Source organism: Suricata suricatta, chromosome 2, assembly GCF_006229205.1.
Source record: "Suricata suricatta isolate VVHF042 chromosome 2, meerkat_22Aug2017_6uvM2_HiC, whole genome shotgun sequence".
Lineage (NCBI taxonomy): Eukaryota > Metazoa > Chordata > Mammalia > Carnivora > Herpestidae > Suricata > Suricata suricatta.
Window position 1 is genome coordinate 60710983 of NC_043701.1, and position 22921 is coordinate 60733903.

The window sequence follows — 22921 nt, forward strand, 5'->3', positions numbered from 1 at the left end:
ACATTGTACGTCATCACTTGAGCGGGGCGGGCCGGCAGCTGACGCCATCACCCCGGCACCTGCCAACATGGAAGGTGGTGACGGCGGCGTCGCTGTGGCTGGCCAAGGCGTTCAGGGCTCTGGGGCGGCGGCAGCGACAGTCCGGGAGCTTCTGCAGGACGGTAAGGAGTCTGGGTCTCGCTGGGTGGTGGGCCTGGGGGACTGTCCTGTTCCGCACCTGGGCTCGGGTGGTGGACTCAACCCGTCGCTTTGCAGAAAGTTTTCCGGTCTCGACGTGACCACTCCCCCCCGCCCGGCCCCCTGGCGTCTGGGTGCTCGCCTCGCCAACCTGTGTCTCCACAGACTAGCTGCCCCCTTCTCTTCCGGGTATCCAGGGGACACCTTATTTCTGATTGCTTCTCATTCAACTCTACCGTTCCTGCGCCTGAGGTTTCCCTCCTGGGACCCTGCATTACTCCTGTGACAGCCACTGGCTGCTGCTACAATTCTTGATGAAAGGAAGAAGCATTGGATCCCAGGAAAAGTAAAGACCTAGAACAGATAGATGACAGTTCTTAATATAAGAGAGCCTTATTTTTAAGTCGAGTTGGAAGCATCCCTCTATTAACAAATTCTTGGATTACACAGGTGGCCCATTTGCAGGCTATAGTTTTTTTTACAAGGCATGTGTAACCAACCATACACGGGGGAGAGTTTGGAGCATTTGTTGAGGCTGAAATTAACCATATGTATTGAATATAGCAGATCATTGATAGTTTTGGACAGAAGAAAACCCCAGGAAATAAATTAAACACAGTACATTTGAGAAGCACATTAAATTGTATTCAGTTAACACACTGCAAGTTGCTTAATCTTAAAGATAAAGTTCAGATGTATAAGACTCCTTTCATCTATTCTTAATTTTCTTCCCTAATGGCTTTCACGTCCTACCCTGTATTAAAAGAATTGGTGTATTTAACCTTTTCTACTTCATTGTAGAACCGCTTTTTATATTCCACACTGTTAGAAACGTTACCTTTCATACAGTAGTTGCAGAATAAATTTTTTTTAATTGAGCATCACAATAAGAAGTCAAAGTAGATTATAAACAAGTGAAATAACATTCTAAATTGTTTTTCTCTGAGTGTTCTGTATTTCAACATTGCCTTTAATTACTTGCCTTCTCCTGAGAATTTATATACTTTTGTCAAAACTAGGGACACCTGGGTGGCTCAGTCGGTTAGGCGTCCGACTTTGGCTCAGGTCATGATCTCACAGTTGGTGGGTTCGAGCCCCGCATCCGGCTCTGTGCCGACAGCTCAGAGCCTGGAGCCTGTCTTTGTATTCTGTGTCTCCCTCTCTCTCTGACCCTCCCCTGCTCATGCTGTCTCCCCCTCTCTCTCTAAAATAAGTAAAAAGAGTAAAAAAAAAAAAACTAGTTACTAAGGAGGTGGTTTTCTGAATTAGGTTGTGTTAGATTCTCTAGGTTAGGATCTCTGTCCAATGCAACTTTGTATCTTAAATTCTGTTCAGCCACGTTTTGAACTTCTAATATATGTGCAATTCCCACCCTCAAGCAGCTTACCATTTCAGAAGGGGAAATAGTCTTGTAAAGCTATAAAGGTAAGCATTATAATGTAGTGCTTTCAGGGTAGCAGAATTGCATATAAAGTCAAGCAGTGCAGAAGCGGAAGATAACTGGAAGTGATTAGGGAAATGTCAGGAAAGGCTTTCTAGATGGAAATGGTTTTGAAGTATAAATAGAACTTTTCCAGGTGAAGAAGTGGAGAAAATACATATCAGACATCGGTGTATATTTCAGTAGGATGCACTCTGGAATTGTAATCAGTTTCTTAAGGTAAATAGTCCTTAATTTTGCCTTCTGTATTTTTCTATTTAGTTCTCTTTTCCATCTTCCACAGTGGTTATTTAAATCTTGCCCTTTCAAATTTCTTCTTTCAAGCTCAAGACATGATTTTAAACTTCCCTGAAAAAAAAGATTCATCAGATGTGAGCTTTCTCTATTTCTTGCCGTCAGACCTATAAACTAAACCTAATCCTGTAACTCCTTGCTTTTCCCCTTGTATTTTCAGCTATAATAGAAATGGATTTATTTCTTCTGAGGGCAGTCCTTCCTCCTGTGCTCCAGATTTTATTTTCCTGTCTCTTAAAGAACACAGTCACCCTCCTTCTATGCCATTGAAATCTCTTTGCCAAGCTGTCTGGTAACCTCTTTGTGAATAAATCAAATGGATGCTTTTTGGTCCTCATCTTACTTGGACTTTTAAAAAGGGTTTGACTCTTTTTTGAAAAACTTCTCATGTGACTTGTGAGTTCTATGCTTTAAAAAAAATTCCTAATTCTTGAAGCGTTCTTTTCCTTTAGGACAGGTTTCTTTAGTTGCTTGTTTTCTTCAGTTTGCTCCTAATTTAATGGTACATTCCATCCATTCTCTTCAATATTCCTAAAAGATTAAATATTTTCTTTTTTTAAAAAATTTTTAATGTTTTATTTATTTTTGATACAGAGAGAGACAGATCATGAGAGGGGGAGGGTCAGAGAGAGAAGGAGACACAGAACCGGAAACAGGCTCCAGGCTCTAAGCTAGTTGTCAGCACAGAGCCTGATGCGGGGCTCGAACCCACGAACGTGAGATCTGACCTGAGCCGAAGTCGGAGGCTTAACCGACTGACCCACCCAGACGCCCCTAAATATTTTCTGTCCATGACAGTGATTCATGATGTAAAGAACCTGCCAGTGGTAGAGGATAAGATTAATAGGATTGGCAATGCATAGTGTGAATAATTCCTGGGGTGTTTCTGATGTGCCTTCTATAGTAATGAGACAACTGTAAAAGAGAAGCATTATGACTTTTCTCCTCAAGGACAAGTAGCCAGTACTTAGCTTTTACTGTGTTTGATCTTTATATGGTCTTTGACACTACTTCCCGTTCTCCCTAAACCATCCTTTGCCATTTTTTCTTGTTTCTCTTTTTCTTTGAATGCTCCTTAGTTGCTTTGATTTCTCCACTACTTCCAAATTTTTGGTGTTTTCCTGGCTTCTGAACTCAGTGTTCTCCATTTCCCTCTTTTTGTGCGTTCTAAAATTTATTCTCAAACCATTTGGGTTTTTTTTTCATGGTTTCAGAATTAATACAATGCATACAAATACATATATAATCCTTATTTCTCAGCTATAGAATTATTGTTTCCTGGACATTTCTGTCTTGATGGTGAACAAGCATGACTAGTTTTACATCCAAAAAGTTACATATGAACAAATAGTTTAGGTGCTATATGTGAAAAAGTCAAAGTACTTATTTTCTTTTTTAGCCTTTCATCTTCTCTGTTACCATAAATTGTATGTCGTTAGATTTGCCTTGTTTCACATATAGATTATGAGTTCCTTGGAAGCAGTAATATGTTCATTTTTATACAAAGATGGCTAGTGGCCTAGCTTAATGCAAAGCTGAGTTCCGTATGTCAGTTATTTGGTTGAAAATCTTGCTCTACCTAATCACCCATTTTCAGCTTGTCTCTAAGTCTTTCACATTATAGTGTCTGCATATTTGTCAAATTAGTCGCTTTCTTGACATTTTTAGAGCCGTTGTCTTAGGCCTTCTTCTTCTGTCTTTTGGGCTGTTAAAATAGCATCTTACTGGTCTCTATGGCACTAATAGAGGATGTCTTACTCATGTAATACACGAGTGAACTGGTAACCTTTCTGGTAAAGTAGGAAAAGCCCGGGTTTTGTGGTGTATGCCAGTTTACTTGGTATAAACACCCTCACCATGGTCAGTTTTCAGATGCCTACCTGTGATGTCTGCTGGCTCACACAATTCCTGAAAATTGAATAATTGGCTCTTAAAGGAGCCAATCTGAGCCAGCACCAGCACACCGCTGTGTGACTAATCCCTTTTCAGTCACCCTCCATACTGCGGCAAAGAGCTGACCATGCTGTTCCTTATCTATTCCTCAATGGGATACAGTCTGAACATCTTAGAAATGTTACCAGTCTCTTTTTAAACTGCTCTCAACCTTCTTTTGGAACCTCGACTCTCTCGTTCTTTCCCTTTTTGCTCAACATACACAATGTGTGCTTGAGACACACTGAAGTCTGTATTCCCCTTCAGCTCAGGTCATGATCTCATGGTTTGTGAATTTGGGCCCCGAGTTGGGCTCTGTGCTGACAGCTCAGAGCCTGGAGCCTGCTTCAGAGTCTCTGTCTCCCTCTCTCTCTGCCCCTCCCATGCTCATGTTCTGTTTGTCTCTGTCTCTCAATAATAAAAATGTTAAAAAAATTAAAACAAAATAATGAAAGATTTTACGTTTTTTTCCCCTCTAGAGTGTTATAGTGATTTTTTAAATGAAGACTTTGATGTAAAGACTTACACTTCCCAGTCTATTCATCAAGCTGTAATTGCTGAACAACTAGCAAAACTTGCTCAAGGAATCAGTCAGTTGGATAAAGAACTACACCTACAGGTACTTCCAGTCTTTTGGATCATTCAGACCATTCTGCTGAAAGTGATAATTTATCATTTTGTAATCCTTTTATTATTTAATCTAACTGCATATTTAAATGAGCAAATGTGTAACTTAACCAGTGTGGCTTATTTTTCGAAGCATGTTTTTGAAAAATTTTCTGTTGACTACTTTTTGTTGAAAAACTAACATACCCGTCTCTCCAAAAGCTTTTGTTCGTACTTTGTTTTCACCACCTTAATTGATGTGCAATGAATATAGGTGGGCAAAAATAGGAAGCATTTGATAAAAATAATAGAAAATGGAATTTTAGAAGTAGAACAGTGTGAATAAGAAACAATGGGATATTCACATCGATAGTTCCCACTTTATGATTACAAAGTGTACCATTATGCTGAAATTATAGAAAGTTGATACATTTCTGGTAGATAGAACACAAAATGGGGAATTAGGAGATGGGTTCTAATCTCAGCTATGCTCTTCCCTTGTAGATCACTTAATGTCTTTGAGTTTTGCTTAAAATTTGTAAAAATATTTATTTATTTTTGAGAGAGACACACACAGAGTGAATTGGGGAGGGGCAAAGAGAGAGAGGGAGGTACAGAATCTGAAGCAGGCTCCAGGCTTTGAGCTGTCAGCACAGAGCCCGATGCAGGCCTCGAACCCACAAGAAATCATGACCTGAGCTGGAGTCAGACTTAACCAACTGAGATACCCAGGTGCCCCATGAGTTTGCTTTTAAAAAGAAAATCTATTAAATGGGTTGGAATGAATAAGAAAGAGATTATAGTAGAAAATCTTGAAGGTCCCTTCCTCTTAACAATTCTATAATTTTTATAGGAGGTTTTATGGTATACTTCCTAGTTGTTTTTGTTTGTTGAGTAGGCACTTAATATTTAAATGAGTGAACAAATACATGAATAAATGGACTGTTTACCAGGAAACTTCAATCTGGTATAACATGAAGCATGTTAATTTAATGTTAAATTTTTTGTATTATACTTTATCAATTAAAAGAATAGTTAGGACTACTCTTAGTTAGGACTGGGACGACTTCTAAGGTCACTTTAACTTTGATTCAAACTTTATTGACACACATTTATAAAACACTTGTAATTGTCAGGAGTTGCATTAGCCTGTGGAAACAGAAAAGTGAACATATTTCTCACCTCTCCAAAGACTCAGAGACCAGTGGCAGACACAGAACTAATGACAGGCAAGTGATGCCTGTTTTATTTCTAGTAGTACCAAGCTTTCATAAAAGCAGGGGAGAATACACTTAACTCCGCCTAGGGTTCTCAGGGATGGCTTTTTGTAGGAGCCACCTGAAATTCTTCTTTTTTGTGGCTGGTACTTTGTCTTTTCCAAGTTTTTGTTTAAATTCCAGTTAGCTAACATACAGTGTAATATTAGTTTCAGGTGTAGAGTTTAGTGATTCATCAGTTACATACAGCATCCAGTGCTCATCACAAGTACACTCACTAATATCCATCACCTATTTAGCTCATCCCCCCCCCCCCACTTCCCTTCCAGCAAGTCTGTTTTTTCTCTGTAGTTAAGTTTGTTTCCTGATTTGCCTCTTTTTCCCCCCGTTCATCTGTTTCCTAAATTTCACCATATGAGTGACATCATATGGCATTTGTCTTTTTCTGACTTAGTTCACGTAGCATAATACTCTCTAGCTCCATCCATATCATTGCCAATGGCAAGATTTCATTCTTCTTATGGCTGAGTAATATGGTTGGTATTTTCTTTATTCCTTGAATGTAGTATCTTCTCTGCAGGAATCAACAAAAAACTAAAAATGCATTTAACATCTCTTAGAGGGGACAGATTACACTGATAGTCGTTTGGGAGAAGAAGTCAGTACTAGTATGAGATCTGAACCTGCTGTAGTTTTTCTGCAGAAGCAAAATTGGGATAATTCTAACTAAACCCATAAAAAGATTTAAAATACCACTGAGGTGATTAAAATAACAGAACATGTGGTGAAGTTTGTACTGGTTGGGGCTTAGGATAGGACATAGAAACCACTCTAGGTATTTAAAGCAGGAAAATGTTTAATACAGAGAATTAGATGCTTTTGAAATCAGCCAGTGGATTGAGTTGAAGGGTCTACCTTCATAGATGCAATACAGAGGCCTGGGAGCTCCTGCCATTACCTCACGTGCCACTGCTAAAACTCTGCCTGCGGGTATCCCGTAATTAAATTCTGGAGTGATTGATTCAGCTGTTCCAAATGTCTCTAATTCTCAGCTCTCAGGACCTTGCTTATTAACTAGCTGAAACAGTAACAGGAAGATAGCTTTGCTTGCTTTTCTGTCTCTCCCAGATCTCTTGGAATTTCATCCAGCTGGCCACAGGGGAGTTTCTGAAACTGTAGTTTTGGGATTTTCAACATTTCCAAAGTATTTTTTTCACACAGGAAAAAGAAGAATGGAGAATGAAAATTAGTCTTGGTAGGATGGACACATTGATGATGGTATCAGTGGACTTGGGAAAATTTGGACATGTTCTGGCACTAAGTGATGCAGGAGACTGAAAGTAACACTTACTTTAGAAGCATGTGATAGAGACTTGATAGAATGACAGTGATAACTAAAGCAGGACAAAATGGAGGAGGATATGGGGTTCCAGTGAATGAATTTTTGCTGCCTAGGAGCTTCAGGTTGCAGTTTCGTTATGTAACTTCTTTTTCATTGGAATTGAAAAAGTATAAAATAAGGATTCTTGGCATTATTCTAAGGATTTGCATGATTTCTTGATATCGAGGAATCTCTTGCATGTGGCCTTTAACTCTTGACCTTTTTGTTTTTTTGATGTGATTATTCACACTCCCTTAAATTTCATAAAAATACTAGTCTTGTGCAGGGAGGCGGATTTGCTGTGACCTTTGGAGACTGAAAGCACAGAGATGTTCAGGGATAGGTGGGTAGTGACTCTGTGTTATCTTTTCAGATTAGAATATGTTCTTGATGCTGAATTAAGTTCAAGAACTAGAGAACCTTTTATAATTTTTTTTAATGTTTTTTTTTATTTTTGAGAGAGAGACAGTGTGAGCAGGGGAAGGTCAGAGAGAGAGGGAGACACAGAATCCAAAGCAGGCTCCAGGCTCTGACCTGGCTGTCAGCACAGAGCCTGACGCAGGGCTCAAACCCACGAACCGTGAGATCATGACCTGAGCTGAAGTTGGACGCCTAACCCTACTGAGCCACCCAGGCACTGCATGAACTAAAAGAACCTTAAATAAAACCCCAAACTAGGAAAATCTAATGTTTGAAAACATTCTTTACAGGGAAAGCATGTAATAATAGCATGTTGTTGTTGTTTTCAATTTTGGCACAACTCTACTTGAACTTCCCACTAGGAAAGCAGAGGACTGGTGAAAAGGCTGTGTCTTCTTTGGCTTTATAGCAAACTATAAGCATGCTAATAACTCCTCTCAAACACTCCTTTTCACCTGTATTTTTTCCTTTTGTGTTCGTGTTTACACCTTCTTATATGGAGGGAGACCTTTAATTCTACATTGTGGTTAGAAAGAAAAATACCTAATATTCAGAGGAAATTCTTGACTTTCAGGTTGTTGCAAGACATGAAGATTTACTGGCACAAGCAACTGGAATTGAGACTTTGGAAGGTATGTTTCCATTACATACTATAAGTTAGATTGAGCCATACCAGGGATTGGCAAACTTTTATGGTTAAGGGTCGGATAGAGAATGTTTGAGACTTTGCAGGCCGTATCATCTCTGTTGCAACTACTGAACTCTGCTGCTACAGAGGTAAAGCAGCCAGGTAGCATGTAAATAAATGTGGCTGTGTTCCAACAAAACCTTAATAAAACTTTGCTGACCTCTGAGATAAACTGAGTTCAAATCCTTGCTTTGCCACTTAATGTATGACCATGGACATGTTTTTTCTCCTTTGTGTGCCTCACTTTTATCCATAAAGGAGTATTAATATGTGCCTACATGGTATTATTTTGAGGATTAAATGAGTTAGAAAAGTGCTTAGAACAATTCTTGGCACATATTTAGTGCCTCTAATAAAATTAACAGTTAAAAAATTGTTAATAAAAACATCAATACCACCAGAGAAAGTAATAGAAGTAGGCTTGAATACTTTCCTTATATTTCACTTTCTTCGAAACTCTTTTCAATGCAAGCATAATAGAATAATAATAGAAGATTTTTATTTTTATAGTCTTACTAGTTTTGATTGGCCAAATCTTTTATCAGTTTTCCTCCATTGATTAAATTAAACTGCATCTTATAAATATGGGATTTTTTTAAAAAAGTTTGTTTTATTTAATATCTACATTCAAGGTAGAACTCAAACTCTTCCCAATATCAGAAGTCCCAGGTATCCCAAATGTTTTACATTGTCACTGTGTTTACTATTATTAATCATTGCACATCAAAAGAAAACAAAGCGATTTTCCCTATGGTGATCAAATTCTTGAGGAGGAAGGATATGTTTTTTGTGATACGATATTCCTTAATGCTTACTCCAGTACTCCTTATGCGCTCAGAGGTATTCACTTATTGTCAGTGAGTACATGGTTTCTCAGACATCATGATGAAGAACTTAGTATTTGGGGGAATAATAGTTCGTTGTTTGAATATTTAAGCTAGATGTCTAGATTATGTTCTTGGGAAAGGTAAGAAGCTCTAAATACTGACCACTTACTATAAGAAATTATTTTTAATCTCACATTTTAGGTGTTTCTGGAAGCAAGTAAATAACATCCTGTTTTAATGGTGATTTTTTGAAATAAGTGATAAGTGATTTTCTTATTTGTAAAACCTGTAAGGATGGCATGGTAGTACATTGATTGTGAGTCTATAAAGGTGTAGATGAATCCTTGCAACAGAAGTACTTATTATTGTGATTTTCTTATACGCACTGAGGTCTGTAATGTGCTTGTTTCCCCTAAAATGCTTTTTAGTGATGATAGCATTTAAAATATACTGTTAGACTGAGTTAGAATGACTATCCATTGGATGAGTGTTTGAAGTACAAAGGCTATCTTCTTGGAGTTCCTGTGATAATCTAAGAATCTTCTCAAGATTATTTGAAACTAAAATGTCAAAGTATGAATTAGTATTCATTTTGGTGTGATGTGTATTTTTTAAGCATTTACTAGAATACTGAGATGTGAAAAGTAAGTATGATATGTGTTTGAAAATGAGTATTATTCCAACTCCTACTTCATCTGCTTTTTCTCCCCAAATATTGAAAATTTTTGCCATCTAAGTAGTTTGGAAGTACATTTATTAAACCTATTTTATTAAAAATCCCCTCTTAGTCATTTTTCATTCATTCATTTTTTTTGAGACACAGAGGCAGAGCACGAGCTGGGGAGGGACCGAGAGAGAGGGAGACACAGAATCTGAAGCATGCTCCAGGCCCTGAGCTGTCAGCACAGGCCTGATGCAGGGCATGAACTCACAAACCATGAGATAGTGACCCAAGCTGAAGTTGGCTGCGTAACCTACTGAGCCACCCAGGTGTCCCTCATTTATTCATTTAAATATTAATGAGAATTTGCTAGGTTCCAGACAGCTCTAACAGAGTCCCTGTTCTTGTGAAATTTAGTAGTAATTAACCCAATTTTATTAAAAAGAGATATCCTCATTCCTTCATTCATTTGTCCAAACAGTAACTAAAACTTGTTTAGGTACTAGGCACCTGTGAACAATAGACAAAATCTCTGTTCTTATGGGACTCAAAGAAAATAGACAAATTCAGATAATTATAAGTCCTACAAAGAAAATAAAATGGATTATGGTGTGGAAGAAGGGGAGTCCCTTATTAGTTAGGATGGTCAGGGAAGGCCCTTTTGAGAAGATGACTTTTGAGCTGAGCACTGAATGATGAGAAACAGCCACCACATAAAAATCTAAGGAGAAGAGTGTTGAAAGCTGAGAGACAAATGGTAAGGTAGGAATTAGCTGGGGATGTATGAGAGGCAGAGAGAAGGCCCCGTATGAGTGGAGTTTAATGAATGGGGGAGAGAATTATAGGTGAGGTTCTTGGAAGGGAATTTTGATTTTCACTCTAAGTGCAGTGGTAAACCTTTGGAGAGTTTTATTAGGGACATGGTGTAATACTATTAATGCTATAAGTTTTCTGTGGTGGTTCTATAGGAAAGTAAGAGTAAAATCAGGGGTACCAACTTAGAAGATGCTGGAAGAGTAGAGTTGATGGCACCTTGGATTAGAGTGATAGATGTAAAAGATAGGGAAGTGAGTGGGATAAAGTGAGGATAGAGTTGATAGAATTTATTGATGGGAGATGAAAGGGGTGAGGGAAAAAGTCATTAACTTTAATTCCTAATATTTAGTCTGAAAAATTGGATAAATGATAGTATGGTTAGAATGGAGAGGATTGTGATTTTGATGGGGTGGGAGGCAGAAGTTTTCTTGGATGCCTTAAATTTGACACAAGAACATTCAGGGTACAGACATACATATATCTACATGTGTGTATATGCATATATATAGTACATATATGTGTGTATATGCATATATATGTCTGTTTACATGTATGTGTGTGTACATACACATAGGTAGGTAGAAATAAAGGAAATCTCTAAATATATGTACATATGTATGGCTGTATGTATAAAATCGGTATTTTATTGAATAGATAATATTTAAAACATTGGGAATGGGTGAAATCTCTAAGAGATATGTAGATAGAGAAGAGGAAATGAGGATCCAATCTTGGAGTAGAACTCAGGAGGAGTGGGAGCAGCTAATGTTAATAGGAAGAAACCCAGGGAGTGCGATGACTTGGAAGCCTCGAGAAAAGAAATGTTTTAGTGACTGGTTTAACTGTGTTGTGAATTTCTGAGAATTTGAACAAGATAAAGACAGAACTGACAATAGAATTGGGCATGTTGGGGATTTCTGGTGACCTTGATAAGGTCTCTCTTGGTGGAGTATGTATGAAAGTCTATTGGAGAGTGGGTGGTGGAGAGAATAAGATGTAAGGAAGTGATGATGACAAGGGCAGCTTATTCCTGGAGGTTTGAGGCTAGTGAGACATAAAACCAGCAGAAAAATGGGATTCCTTGGGTCCAGGGGGGATTCTGTCAGACTGAGCCATATTAAAGCATATTTGTATGCTGGTAATGCTTATTCTAATATTCATCTAATACATGATCACATTCTGTACCTAAGTATATTTAGAATATGCTTTAAAACTACAACTATGGCAGTTAAATGCAGAAACTGAGTTTTAAAGAACAGAGTTCAAAATAATTAAAACTGTAATGTTGAAAAGCTTATTTTTAGGTCTATAAAATAGTAAAACTTAAGATCTTCCTGAAAATATTTTTACAGTTGTGTATAAAGTTTTTTATTATGTTGTATATATTGAGAGTTAAAGGCAATACTATCCTTGTTGTCCATGTGTATTATTTATCTAGCATATAATTAATTTAACAAATATTCATTGCCATCAGAAGTAGTCTGATGTGGCTCAGGTCATGCAGTAGTGAATGAAAAATACACTTTGCCTAATGCCCAGGAATTTGTAGTTTAGTGAGAGAGTAAAACGTTAAACAGATATACAGGTGGGTATATAATTACTTGACTGCCATGAAGAAAATGTATGCTGTAGAAGAAAATAAGAGAATCTAAGTTAGATGGGGACTCTTGTAGTACTTGTTTCTGTTAAGCCAAGGTTTGACAGACAGTAGGTGTTTCTCTGGTAGGAGCTTGGGGGTGGGGTTGTGTGTTGGAGAGGGGGCACACCATTTCCAGTGAGTGCAGGGCTTTGTAAACCAAGCTGTGGACAGCAGTTTTGACGTGGGAGCAAAGGGGAGACTGTGGAAAAGTTTTAGCAGGGAATATTGTGTACAGATCACTCAGGCTTCTGCTTTGTAGTTATAGTGCAGTGCACATTAACCTGAAACTTCACCATTTTCAAGTATGTAATTTAGCAGCATTAATTACATTTACAGTGTTTTGCAGCCCTTACTGTGTAGTTTGAGAACTTTTTCATCACCCCAAGTGGAAAACCCTATGCTCCTTAAGCAGTCATTCTGTGTTCTTTGTCACACATATGTAGTTGAACAAGGATTGAAGGGGAGACTAGTGAGAGGCTTTAACAATAGTCCAGGTAAAAGATACTGATCAGTTGCTTAGGTTATGATGGTGGCAGGAAAAATTGAAATTTTTCTGTACGTATGATTTTTTTCTCTTTGAGTATAATTTTTTTCGGCCCAATTGGAGCCCTTGGAAATTTGTAAAATAATGGAAACCACTGTGTTTTCCTAGGTGTTCTTCAGATGATGCAGACAAGAATTGCAGCTTTACAGGGAGCCGTTGACAGGTACTATTGCTCATTTTGTAAGTAAGTGGAAAGGAAAGAAGTTTAGCCATTGATAATTTGAAGATGATTTTATCATTACTCCTCCTTTACTTTTCCTTTAGGATGAAAGCAAAAATTGTGGAGCCGTACAATAAAATAGTAGCCCGGACTGCACAACTCGCAAGGCTTCAGGTGGGTTCTCACTTTCCATTTTTTAATATTCTGTATTCTTCATTTGTTTTTATAAGTACACACATTTTGGGACAACAAATTCTGAGGAAATAGGGGAATATGAGAGAAAAGGGGAAAATACTAAAGAGCTTTAAAATAAGATAGGCAGTTTAAAAAATAAAAATGTAAACTATTCAAGTGAATTATTTTCATTCTTATTACTACAGTGTATAATTATTTACTAACTTATTAAGATTCAAAATTATTTTTTCAATAGAGAGCAGAAAGAAACCTAACGTTTATGCCAAATGTAAGGAACCCATATCTATAACTTGTTCTAGTAGGAGTCCTTGTGTATTTTAGGAGAAATTCAGTTTTGGACCAGAATTTTATGATTTTTATGGCCATTGTTTTTCCAGATGTTTTTTCTGTTCCTCCCCTTTACTTCCGGAACTACAATTACAAATGTATTAGGCATCATCAGGATGTCTCACAGATCACTTTTTGCCACAGTCATCTTTTCCCCATGTGTTTTGTTTTGGACAATTTCTATTGCTTTGTCTTCAAGTTCACTAATCATTTCTTCTGTACTGTTTGGTCTGCCCCTAATCTCATTCAGTGTACTTTTTATTGGAGACATTTTTTGTTTTCATCTCTAGAAGTCTTTTCTATACTTTCCAATAATCTGCTTAACTTTTGGACATATGGAATACTATTAAAATAACTTTTAATATCTGCTAATTTATAGGGCATGCCAGTCATACCACAGTGCAGTTTTAGAATATTTCTACCACCGCAAAAAGATCCCTCATGTCTGTTTGCTTTTGCCTTCTTTCATTTGGGGTGCTGTAATGGAATATCATAGACTGGGTGGCTATGAACTATAGAAATTTCTTTCTCCCGGTTTTGGAGGCTGGATGTCTGAATCAGGGTGCTAACCTGCTCATGTCCTGGTGAGGGCCCTCTTCTGGGCTGCAGATAGTCATTTTCCTTTCTTTTCCAATTTTTTAAATTAAGTTTTTAATTTTAATTCCAATATAGTTAACATACTATGTTCTATTAGGTTCAGGTGTACAGTTTAGTGAATTAGCAATTAAATATATTACTCAGTGCTCATCAAGATTACATAGTCATTTTCTTATTTGTATCTTCAGATGGCAGGGCAAGAGAGATCTTTTATAAGGACACCAATCCCATTCATGAGGGATTCACTTTCATGACCTACTCACCTTCCAAAGGCCTCATTTGCTAATATCATCACAGTGAGTGGGGGGCAGGTTAGGATTTCAACACATGAATTTTTTTTTTTATCATTTTGGGTTTTTTCCCATCATGTTAAGTGTACTCTTTAATCCCCATCACCTATTTCCTCCATCCCCCATCCCCCTCCCCTCTGGTAACGGTGAGTTTGTTCTGTATAGTTAAGAGTCTGTTTCTTGGTTTGTCTTTCTCTCTCTCTCGCTTTTTTTTAAAAAATATTTTTAAATGTTTTTTATTTATTTTTGAGAGACAGAGAGAGACAGCGTGAGCAGGGGAGGGTCGGAGAGAGAGAGAGACACACAGAATCCAAAGCAGGCTCCAGGCTCTGAGCTAGCTGTCAGCACAGAGCCCAATGCGGGGCTTGAACCCACGAACCATGAGATCATGACCTGAGCTGAAGCCAGATGCTTAACCGACTGGGCCACCCATGTGCCCCTGCCTTTCTCCCTTTTTTGCCTTTGCTCGTTTGTTTTATTTCTTGAATTCCACATATGAGTCAAATCATATGGTATTTGTCTTTCTCTGACTTATATTACTTACCATTATACTTTAGTTCCATCCATGTTGTTGCGAAAGACAAGATTTTAACAGACTATTGCAGCTGTCATTACTTATTCCTACCCCCAGTTATAAGGTGTTGCTAATCCATTTTCTGTCTCAATTGATTTGCTTTTTCTGGTCATTTCCTATAAATGGAATTATACAAGATAAAGTCTTTTGTGTCTGGCTTCATCACTTTGCATAATGCCTTTGAGGTATGTCCTGTTGTAGAATGTCATTAGTAGTTCATTTTTATTTTGTTAATTATTTTTAATGTTTACTTTTGAGAGAGAGAGAGAGAGAGAAAGAGTGCGAGAGCGTGTGCACATGCATGCAAGCTGGGGAGGGGCAGCGGGGCGTGGGGGGCACAGAATCCAAAGCAGGTTCCAGGCTCTGAGCTGTCAGCACAGAGCGCAACGCAAGGCCCAAACTCCAGAACCGTGAGATCATGACTGGAGCCAAAGTCAGATGCCCCACTGACTGGTCCACTCAGGTGCCCCCATTCTTTTTTTTTATTGCTGAGTTCTGTTCTATTTTATGGAGCTAGCACATTTTGTTTATCCATTCACCAGTTGATGGATATTTAAATTGTTTCTCATTACCGGCTTTTATAAATGATGCTATTATAAATGATGCTGCTATGAACATTTGCTTACATGTATTTGTGTGGACCTGTGCTTTCATTTCTCTTAGGTAGATTTTCAAAAATGGAATTCGTGGGTTGTATAAGTTTAATTTTTTAGAGAACTGCCATATTGTTTTCCAAAGTGTCTGTACTATTTTATATTCCCATCAGCAATATATGAGTGTTCCAGTATCTACATGTCCTTTTTTAAAATTATTTTTTTAACGTTTTTTTATTTTTGAGAGAGAGTGACAACGCATGTGAGTAGGGAAGGAGCAGAGAGCGGGAGACAGAGTATCCAAAGTGGGCTCTGCTGACAGCAGAAAGCCCTGTGCGGGGATCAAGCTTATGAACCATAAGATCGTGACTTGAGTCCAAATCAGGCACTTAACTGACTGAGCCACCCAGGTGCCCTCCACTGTCTCTACATCTTTACCAACCCTTATTTTCTCTTTTTTGATTACGGGCATTCTAGTAGCCCGTGAGTACAGTAGTATCTCATTATAATTTTAGTTTACATTTCTTAAATGATGATTTGGGCATCTTGTCATGTGTTTATTAGTCACTAGTATGTCTTCTTTAATTTATTCAGTCTATCATATCTTTAAGGCATTTTAAAATTGGGTTGATATTGTTAAGTTACAGTTTTTTTTAATTGAAGAATAGTTGATACACAATGCTTCATTACTTTGGGCATACAACATAGTGATTCAACAACTATACATTATGCTGTGCTCACCACAAGTGTAGCTGCTGTCACCATGCAATGCTAATACAGCACCACTGATGGTATTCTCTGTGCTGTGCTTTTTATCCTTGTGACTTAGTCCATTACTGGAAACCTGTACCTCCCACTCCCCTGTACCCATTTGCCCACACCTTCAGCCCCCTCATCTCTGGTGACCATCCGTTCTCTGTATTTATGGGTTTCTTTATGATTTTTCTGTCTTTTTCTGTTTGAATTATTTCACTTAGCAAGATGCACTCTAGGTCTATACAAATTGTTACAAATGTCAGGATCTCATTCTTTTTTATGGCTGCATAATGTGTGTGTATGTGTGTGTATACACACTACCTCTTCTTTATCCATCTTTCAATGGACACTTGACTATTGCCACTGATGCTCCAGTGAACATGGGGTGAATATATTTGAAATAGTGTTTGTGTTTTCTTCGAAAAAATACCCAGTTAGGAGTTGTTTTTTTTATGTATTATGATACAATATATGATTTGCCAGTATTTTCTCCCAGTCTATGAGTTACAAATATTTCTCCCAGTTTGTGACTTGACTTTTCATTTTTAAGTGGTGTGCTTTGAAACAGAAAAATCGTAAATTTTGATCAGGTCCAAATTACCAAATTTTCTTTTATGGATTGCTGGCACCATTTCTTGAAAGCAACTTTACTTTCCCTGTTCATTTTTTTTTTGTTGCCTTCATAATATTTAATTGCCTTTATATGTGTGTGTGGGTTTATTTCTGGGCACTTACTCTCCTCAGTTGATCTAGTTTTTTGCCTTTATATTAATTGTACATTCTCTTGATCACTGAAGCTTTTTACTAATTTTTCTTTCAGCCAAATGATCTTGAAAAAAGGATACTATTTTAGTATCTTTGCAATACTATCTGAGTTTTAGAATCAGCTTACCAATTTCTACTAAAAAGCTGTTTAGGATTTTTAAAATATATTTTTTAAAGTTTATTCATATTTAGAGAGAGAGAGCAAGAACAGGGGAAGGGCAGAGAGAAAGGGAGAGAGAGAATCCAAAGCAGGCTCCATGCCATGAGCAGAAGTCAATGTGGGGCTCGATCTCATGAACCATGAGGATTTTGACTGGGAATGTATTGGATCTGTAGGTCAGTTTGGGGAGAATTGACATATTAACAATGTTGCATTTTCCAACTCATGAATATGCTATATCTACAGGTATGTAGGTCTTGTTTAATTTCAGCCTCATATTTTGATTTCAGTTTTGTTAAACTTATCTTTAAATATTTGGTTTTGTGGGGTGCCTGGGTGGCTCAGTTGGTTAAGCATCTGACTTTGGCTCAGGTCATGATCTCTTGGTCCCCTAAGTTCAAGCCTCACATCGAGCTGTCTGCTGTCCATGTGGAGCCTACTTCAGATCCTATGTCTCTTTCCTCTGCCCTGCCTCTGTGTGCACATGCTATCGCACGCTCTCTCTCTCTCTCTCTCTCAAAAATAAACATTAAAAAAAAATGGGGCACCTGGGTGCTCAGTCAGTTAAGCCTTAGACTTCAGCTCAGGTCATGATCTTGTGGTTCGTGGGTTCGAGCCCTGCATTGGTCTCTGCTGACAGCTCAGAGCCGGAAGCCTGCTTTGGATTCTGTATCTCCCTCTCTTTTTGCCCCTCCCCCACCCATGATCTGTCTCTGTCTCTTCCAAAAATAGACATTAAAAAAATATTTGGTTTTGTTACTGTACTAAATGACATTTAAAAAAAAATTCTATTTTTCTGTTCATTGCTATTTTATATAGAATAGTTTGTGAAAAATTACATAAAGGAAATGAGGATTTAAAAAATGTTCTTTTATATGTTTAGTAGAATATTATGATTTAATGCCACTATTGTTTGAAAGTAAGTAATATAGGTAAGATAATTAGGGATTGATAACTGAGGAGCTCTGATCTTTTAATAAGCCATGGGAACATCTCATGTGAGAGATACTGTGTGCGTTATGGCAGAGAATACAAAGAAGGGTGAGGTAGGTAGTATTTGTTTTCAAAAAGTTCACATCATGGTTAAAGGAAGTAAGGTAACTATACACAATGACTTAATAAAATACCAATTACATAAATGTCAAAATAAAGAAACAATAAGTATTTAGAGGACAAAGAAATGATATGCAGTTGGACTGATTTATGATGTGTAATGCTTAAGAAATGGTATTTGTGATGGGCTTGGAGAAGTAAGCTATTGACAGCTTTGAAGTAGATCTTCAAGAATGAATGGATTGATAGAGTTTCAAAGGGTAGGCTTTGAGTAGGCTAAGATGGGAGTAGGGAATTACAGTTAGAAAGAACAGAACAAAGGCATGGGAGGTGGAAACTTGCAGGACAGAAAATGGCAACAGAAGTGTGCGTTAAAAGGATTAACTCAAGCCATTTCCCCCTGTCCTTCTTACATATCTGTCAGCTCCTTCACTAAAGACAGACCTGACTAAGTTATTTTTTTAGTGTAAGATTTTACATGATAGTTTCTGGCTTTAGTACCCAAAGTAATCCACCCATCCATCCATCATCTATCCTCATTCTTCTTTGACTTTCTTAACTCCAGTTATGATCTTCATCTACTCCTGTGATTGTACAGTTCACCTCTGAAATCCTAAACTCTTATGTTCTATTTTCTGTTTTATACCTCCCTTAATTTTCCAACTTTTTCAGTACCTTACCTGAGACTCATTTTTTTTAATAGGTTCTTTGAGCTGTAATACACCTAACTGTAGAACTAAATTTTCTCCACTTCCTACCCACCTGACTCTCCAGATTTGATCTGTAACTGTACATTTCTTTGTCTTTCCCAATATTGCTTCTTTCTAAGTCTTATTCAAGCTTTTCATTAAGCTACATATAAATTTTAGTTTTGTTACTTTTTTGTTTGTTTGAAATGTATCTTTAACTTTTGCAGGTAAGTTAGAGTTGCTATCCAGGAAAAATTTTTCTTTAGGTTAGTTTATTTTGATAGAGAAAGTGTGAGCAGGGGAGGGGCAGAGAGAGAGGGAGAGAGAGCATCCCAAGCAGGCTCTGCTGTCAGCGCAGAGCTAGATGTGAGGCTCCATCTCACCACTGGGTGATCATGACCTGAGCCAAAATCAAGAGTAGGACACTTAACTGACTGAGCCACCTAGGCACCCCATCTTAATCATTTTCTTTACTTTTCTTTTTTAATAGTTTATTTGTTTTTGAGACAGAGACAGAGCATGAGTGGGGGAGGGGCAGAGAGAGAGGGAGACAGAATCTGAAGCAGCCTCCAGGCCCTCAGCTGTCAGCACAGAGCCTGATGCGGGACTCGAACTCACGAACCGTGAGATCATGACCTGAGTCAAAGTCGGATGCTTAACCGACTCAACCACTCAGGTGCCCCCATCTTAATCATTTTCAAGTGCACCGCTAGCCATATGCATTATTATTGTGTAAAAGATCTCCAAAACTTTTTCATCTTGCAAAATGGAAACTCTTTATGCCTTAAGCATGAGTTTCTCTTTCTCTGTCCTGTCTTCCTTTTTGTTTCTGATTCTACTTTGTTTCTATGATTTTGACTGTTTAGCTGGTTTCATATGAGTAGAGCATATAGTATTTGTCCTTTTGGCTTACTTCATTTAGCATAATACCCGTGAGATTCATCTATATTTTAGTACATATACTAAGGGAGGATTTCCTTCTTTAGGACTACATAATATTCCATTGTATGGGTATACCACATTTTCTTTATTCACGAATCCATTGAAGCAACTCTAGGCTTTCTTCCTCTCTTGGCTGTTATGAAAAGTGCTGCAGTGAACTTGGTGTGTAAATATCTCTTGAGATCCATCCTGCTTTGAATAGCTTGGGAGATATACCAGATCATATGGTAATTTTATTTTTAAATTTTTATAGATCCTCCATACTATTTTCAGTAGTGGCTGTACCTTTCTTCATTCCCACCAGTAGTCCCCAAGCTTTCCAACTTGTCTGCATCTTTGTCAGCACTTATTTTCTATTCTTTTGGTATCAGCCATTCTCGTGGGTAAGGTGATATCTCTTAGTGGTTTTGATTTGTACTTGTCCAATGATGAGTGATGTTGAGCATCTCTCCATATGCTTGTTGGCCTAGGTATATTCTAGGAATGGGATTGCTAGGGTTATAGGATTTTTGATCTTTAGCTTTATTATGTAATGCCAAACTGTTTTCTCACATAGGCATGTCCTGCACACCAGCAGTATAGAGTTAGCATTAGTTTGTATCATTGCCAACAGGTAGTGTTGTCAGGATGGCTATTTTTTGCCAATATTTTGGGTGCATGAGGGTTACTGTTTCATTTTTCAGGGAATTAATTACTAAAGAGTCTGAATACCTGAGATGAGTCCTCTGTTATATGTTTCAAATATCCCTTTGTGGTTTTTTTCTTTATAATATCTGGATGGATAGAACTGAAATTTGCCTGTTTTTTCTTTTAGGGCCAGTGTTTTTCTGTCTTGTTTGAGAGAACTTTCTCTGCCCTGGGGTCATGAAGATCTTCTATATTGCTCTGTGTCATGTTTTGGTGTATAATATACCTGAAATTATTTCTAAGTTTACATTTTTTCTCAAGTACTTAATCTTTACTTACATCCTGTGTTTCCTATTTTACATAATGTACTTTAATTTTTTTTTACATTTATTTATTTTTGAGAGACAAAATGAGAGAGTGCAAGCAGGGGAGGGGCAGAGAGAGAAGGAGACACAGAATCCGAAGCAGGCTGCGGGCTCTGAGCTCGCTGTCAGCACAGAGCCTGATGCTGGGCTTGAACCCATAGACTGTGAGATCTGACCTGAGCTGAAGTCGGACGCTCAACTGACTGAGCCACCCAGGCGCCCCCATAATGTATTTTTTAATCTCTAATATTTTGTCTTTTTATATCTTTCCTTTTTATAATGACATTTGTTTTCATACACTTTTGAATTTACAGAGTATATTAACTTTTTTTAAATGTTTGTTTATTCTGAGAGAAAGAGATAGAGCACACAAGTGGGGAAGAAAAAGAGAATCTTAAGTAGGCTTCATATCAGCACAGAGCCTGACATGGGGCTTGATCTCACAACCATGAAATCATGACCTGGTCTGAAATCAGGAGTCAGTTGTTTAACCAACTTGGCTACCCAGGTACCCCCTAGCATATAGGTATATTTATAATAGGTATTTCAGTATTTCACTCTTTATTACTTTTGGGTCTTTCTTTTTTTATTCATTGACCTTTTTTCTTTTTATGGGTTTCGTTTTTTTACTTATTCACATGCCTGGTAAGTGAGGACTGGTTTTAATTGTTAGTGCAGGTCCAGAGCAGCCTTTAGTTTAAGGCTGGTTTATAGGTTAGCCCTAATTGTTTACTGCTAGGTCTTAATGCTGTGAGCTCTGTGAATTGTTTCAGTAATTCTTTCCGTGGGTTTCCTCCTGCCTATGTTCGGATTGGTACTTGAGTCCATCCTTCTGTGCATCTACAACCTCTCCTTCCTGTCCAGTTCTCTGTCCATGAACTCTAGCCTTTTTGGTTCTTCTGGAGTCTGATCTCAGTTTACTCATTGTAAAGAGACCATCATGTTCTGTTTCCCTTTCCTTTCCCCTTGCTGGGGCCTAAAATTGTCTCTCAGCAATAAACTAGGATAGTTAAGGTTCTTTTTTCTCTTTTTTCTGAATGATTTTATTCTTTATCTTTTTAAATTAGTATTATTTTTTCTTTTTGAGAGAGAGCACACGAGCTGGGAAAGAGCAGAGAGAGAGGGGGGACAGAGGATCCAAAGTGGGCTCTGTGCTGTCAGGCTGACAGCAACAAGCCTGATGTGGAGCTCCAACTCAGGAACCATGAGATCACGACCTGAACTGAAGTCAGACACTCAACTGACTGAGCCATCGAGGCACCCCTAAAATATTTTATTTTTAAGTAATTTCTGTATCTAACATGGGGTTCAAACCCACAATTCCTAGATTGAGAGTCACATGTGCACCAACTGAGCCAGCCAGGCTCCCCAAGTTCATTCATTTCCTTAATCCTGGGAGTGATAGTTCCATGCTGTCTGTTCAGTGTTTGAAAATTATTTCATGCATTCTGTTCAGTTTTCCAGTTGTTTACTATGGGAACATAAATCCAGCCTATCATCCCATCATGTTAGAAGTAGAAGTTACTTTCAGTTTAAAAACTTGGGTTGTAAGTCATAAGCTATAAAACTCACCACTTTACACTGTATTTGTAAGTGTAAAATGAGTAGTTTTTACTATATTCATAGGGTTGTGCAATCAGCACATATAATGTCAAAGATTTTTATTATCCCAAAAAGACACTTGATGCTCATTAGTAGTCACTCCCTTTTACTTTCTCCACCACCACCTCTCTAGTATGCTGTATTGTGGAGTTACCTAAGGTGGACATTTCATATAAATGTATCATACATTGTGTGGCTTTTTTTTTTTTTTTGGGTCTGGCTTCTTTCACTTACATAATGATGTCAAGGTTCATCCTTGTGGTGGTATGTTTCAAGACTTCATTCCTTTTTATGACCAAATAATACATTGTATGGATATTGCCACATTTCTGTTTATCCATTCAATTCGTTTTCCTATCACTTGATGAATATTTGGATTATTTCCACTTTTTGAGTATGATGAATAAGAGCTGTTAAGAATATTTTTTGTACAAGTTTTTGTGTAGACATTTTTTCAATGATCTTGGGTGTTTACTTGAGAATATTTATGCCAAGCAGGTCATATGCTAATTTTATTTAACATTTTGATAAACCAAATTAATATGGGTACAGTCTTAAACTCATACAGTATTATATGTCAATT

General features: G+C 37.7%; 1 protein-coding gene across 1 annotated transcript in view; it reads left to right on the plus strand.

Moving 5' to 3' along the window:
- The first annotated feature begins 40 nt into the window (after positions 1-40).
- COG5 (component of oligomeric golgi complex 5) overlaps positions 41-22921 on the plus strand; it is a 302966-nt gene continuing 280085 nt past the window's right edge. The window contains exons 1-5 of the mRNA XM_029927167.1: positions 41-161; positions 4324-4463; positions 8043-8100; positions 12752-12806; positions 12908-12977. Of these exons, the coding sequence (XP_029783027.1) occupies positions 68-161; positions 4324-4463; positions 8043-8100; positions 12752-12806; positions 12908-12977 (417 nt within the window). The 5' untranslated portion in view covers positions 41-67. The remainder of the gene's footprint in view (positions 162-4323; positions 4464-8042; positions 8101-12751; positions 12807-12907; positions 12978-22921) is intronic.